Source organism: Nilaparvata lugens, unplaced genomic scaffold (genome assembly GCF_014356525.2).
Source record: "Nilaparvata lugens isolate BPH unplaced genomic scaffold, ASM1435652v1 scaffold10376, whole genome shotgun sequence".
NCBI lineage: Eukaryota > Metazoa > Arthropoda > Insecta > Hemiptera > Delphacidae > Nilaparvata > Nilaparvata lugens.
In genome coordinates this window covers 1,712-5,596 of record NW_024089042.1, presented here as the reverse complement: position 1 = coordinate 5,596, position 3,885 = coordinate 1,712, and the positions used below count along the sequence as shown (strand labels likewise).

Genomic DNA, 3,885 nt, shown 5'->3' with positions numbered 1-3,885 from the left:
TTCTTTTTTGTGAAGCTATGTTAAGCTGCGTACACATTACGCGCCTCAACCCGCACCGAGCACGCTCCGCCTCGTTCCTCCATCGCACCGATCATGAACGTTAACGGAAGATGTTCTCTTCTCGCGTTCCCCGGTCGATCCACTCTTGCTTCCCGGACGATCATCAATCGCTCTGCTGGAGTGACGTTTCGGTTGCGGAGCAGAGCGAAAGTCTGTACGCACCTTAATGCTGATCACTCCCATACACTGCCGTTCTTACACTCTCACCTGGTCAAAACAGTAATAATCGACAGATAATCCTACGGGTTTTTTTGTGAAGCTGTGTGATGCTGACAGTCTCGCTTACAGTGCCGTTCTTACACTCTCACCTAGATTTCAAGATGTTTTTGTTATTTTTCTAATGTTCTCTACTGACGTTTTATGATTGAATTTACTTTTTTCAGCTCGCAAGCCTTGGTCAAAAAGATTGCGACGTGATACCTATTGGGAAAACAGCTTTTGAGGTAAGACTTGACCACTTGCTTTAGAACAGTTCTTTGGATTCGTTTTTAATGCTACTGTACTCAATTGATACAGTAGCAGAGATTTAAGAGCAATTTAGATTTTAATATTTTAAATAGAACTTTGAAGCATACCATTATATTTTCTATGATGATACAGTATTCATCTCGAAGTGTATCCAGTAGCCAATCCTAGACAATAAATTCCCAATAAAGTGATTTGAGTTAGATTTTTGCTTGGTTTAATGGTGGATCAGTTTTTTCTCTACAGGCAATGTGGAAGCATTTTCTATTCTGAGCAATAAGTGACTGATGATGTGAAGTAGTATAGTCTTTCATTTTGTTAAGAAGTATTGATATCGTAGAGCATATTTCTCACTCTTGAAAGTGTGAAATTTTAGCAATATTTTGCTCTTTTTAGGCCTTATGACTCTTCAATAAACCATAATACAAATCTAATCATAGGCTTGTAAAGCATTCAATTTTCTTCAATATGATGTGTAGTTTCATCAAGGGCTTTTAGTCCTTAAAACTCCTCAATAAACCATAAAACAAATCTAATCATAGGCTTGTGAAGCATTCAATTTCTTCAATATGATGTGTAGTTTCATCAAGGGCTTTTAGTCCTTAAAACTCCTCAATAAACCATAAAACAAATCCAATCATAGGCTTGTAAAGCATTCAATTTTCTCCAATACGATGGTAGTTTCACTATTTTCTGCATTTCCTCAAGTTTTTTCCACCAGTTTTTAGTGTTGAGTGTGAAATCTCAGTTTTGCAACAAGTACATTTGAAAATGGTCAATTTAACACCTCGATGCGTCAATCTTTGTATTGTTGTTTGTTGATGTAGATTTTCTTTCTATTAAACTTGATATATTAATGAGATCCACGTTTTAAAGACAGCACCTGACTAACATTGATGTATGGACTATGAAGAAACATAATGAACTACCAAAATATTTCATCGGATTTTTGGAAATTTATTATTAAATGATCATTATTAACTGAAATCATCAAATAATTTTAGAACACATATACCGGAATAACTTGAATCACAGCTATCTGATGTAGAAGGCGGTGGTAACAGAGAATCGGCAACCCTGTAGTCCTATAAGGGTAACCGTCCACTGGAACCGTATTCAACCGATCCGTTCGGCCGTTGGATCGGACGAACCTGCCGGCCGATAATTCGACCGTATATGGTCGTCCATTGGAACCGTTTACGTCAGTCTAGTTCAGTATTGGCTGAACTATTGAATTAACTACTATCATAGCCACCAAAATTTTTCTAACAATGCTTATATTGAGATTTTGAAAATTGAATGAACAAATATCTACTAAATTAGTTATTCATTACAATAATCTTACCTTCCGATTCTATTTGTTCAGCAATCTTTGTCCACAAATTCCTTAGAACATCACGACGATGATATCTTTTGTGTCGCAGATCTCACAATGGAGCATGCTCTTGAACCAAACTATCAACTTTTCATTGTTCATAGTTACAACTTTATAAAACAGAACAACTTCAAAACAAACAAGACTGTGAAACACTTTTAGGTTAGGAACACTTTGTTGTCTCAGCTCGACTAGTTAGTTGGCCGGATAGAGCCGGAAAATCCCATTCAATTCGGATCGAAAAATTGTTCGGCCGAGTCGGTCGTGCACGGCTGTATAAGCCTGTTGCATGGACGAGCTTCTATTCCTTTCTGTTGGGGGATCGTTCGGACGAGTTCGGTAGTTTTGGCGCGATGCTAGTTCGGACGAAAAACGGTTCTAGTGGACGGCCCACCATTAGGTCACCACTTATCACGTGAATCTTACCATAGGAAAATGTTTTTACACTGTTTCAATACCATTATAAACGGTTTATCCGGAAATTCCATTTCCATCAAAATGAGGTTCACTCGGATACCTGTATTGAATTTATTTTTCAATTAGTATTTTTTTAAAATAAGTTTTGATATGATTGCTTCAGAATCAAGATGAAGAAAAGGAAGATGATGAGGAAGAAGACGATAATGACGAGACAGAGAGCGACACTCATGATGAAGAAGATGACGATCTGGACATGGAAGGGACCTATGAGAGAGACTCGCCCGATGTTAGCATAAGAATGACTTCGGGCCCAAGGTGATCCTCCAACTTAATCACATCATATTGATGTAAATAAAATGAACTTTTTGTCGTAGCTTCAAACTAGGCCATCATACTCAAGTAATAAAATCAAATCTTAATGCTATAAATTCATGTTTTCAAGTGTTACTGATTGTTACTACAACTCATGTCTAAGAGTCATATTAGCAAGTTTGTTGGTTCTGTAAACATTGGAATCGTGTTTCATACACGAAATAAGTATTTAGTTATTTTAATGCGTATAAAATGCTGAAATACTGTACGGATAGGATTCTGTTGTTTGTTTATAAAATGAATTAAACGATTTTTAAAACTTGAAAATTAGAATTACTGTTTTTAGTTATTCAGCTAACGTAAAGTTCATTCTCCGTTTATCATTACATTTTAAAGGTAGGCGCACACAGATCGTCATCGGCCGGACGGACGGCACGCATCGGACGATTAGATTGATGCTTTGTTTTCAATTTTTGGAGTGCGCATACCTAACCGCATCGGCATGCGCACTCCAATTGAAACAATGCATCAAATCTAATCGTCCGATTCGTGCGTCCGTCCGATGACGATCTGTGTGCGCCTAGCTTAAAGGTGCATTTTCGTTTGTGCGTAAACTTCCGCAGTCGATGACGACAAGCATTTTGACATTCATATTGTCCAAATTTCAAATGTGCTGAAACAGCTGATCAAATTTCTAATATATCAACATATTATTGCCATTTAAAAGTATAAACTCAACCTCCCCCATTAAACATACATAATTGAATATAATATATTAGGTTATTTAGACAAATTGAAATCTACCCAATCTGAGATCCTCACCCTGTCGTGGTCGACGACGGCATTTACGCACAAACGAAAACCCAGCTTAAGGGTGCGCGCATAAATTAGTAAAGAGATAAGAGGTCCTCATAAGGCATTTCGAGGAGGGATCAGTTTTCTTCTTTCGATCTTTAGAAACATAAACTCTGTTGTCTTTACGCGATGCCTCTTTTGAATCTCTATATGGAGACCTCTACCCTCTTGGGTAGAATTACCCCTCTGTGGTTTAAATGGAAGAGGGGCTCTTATTGCCTCAATTTCGCTCATAAAACATTTTATTGTCAAGTGTAAATAAAGTCTTTATCACTAAGCGTCACCCTGAGAGATTGGATGTCCGAGTCACTTGAAATAAAACCAGAAAATAAGTACAGTATTTTGTTGTTAGGATAGAAACAATAATAACTCAGGCCTCAGGCAAATGACTATCACAG

The 3,885-nt window shown here is 37.4% G+C and overlaps 1 protein-coding gene across 1 annotated transcript; it reads left to right on the top strand.

The window, feature by feature from the left end:
* Positions 1–443: 443 nt before the first annotated feature.
* Positions 444–2,965, top strand: LOC111045530 (anaphase-promoting complex subunit 15B; the record flags this gene model as incomplete). The annotated part of the gene is given in 2 exon segments (XM_039443699.1): positions 444–503; positions 2,481–2,965. Coding segments are annotated over 2 exon segments (219 nt in total), but the record flags the coding sequence as incomplete, so codon positions are not given.
* Between the last annotated feature and the right edge of the window lie 920 nt (positions 2,966–3,885).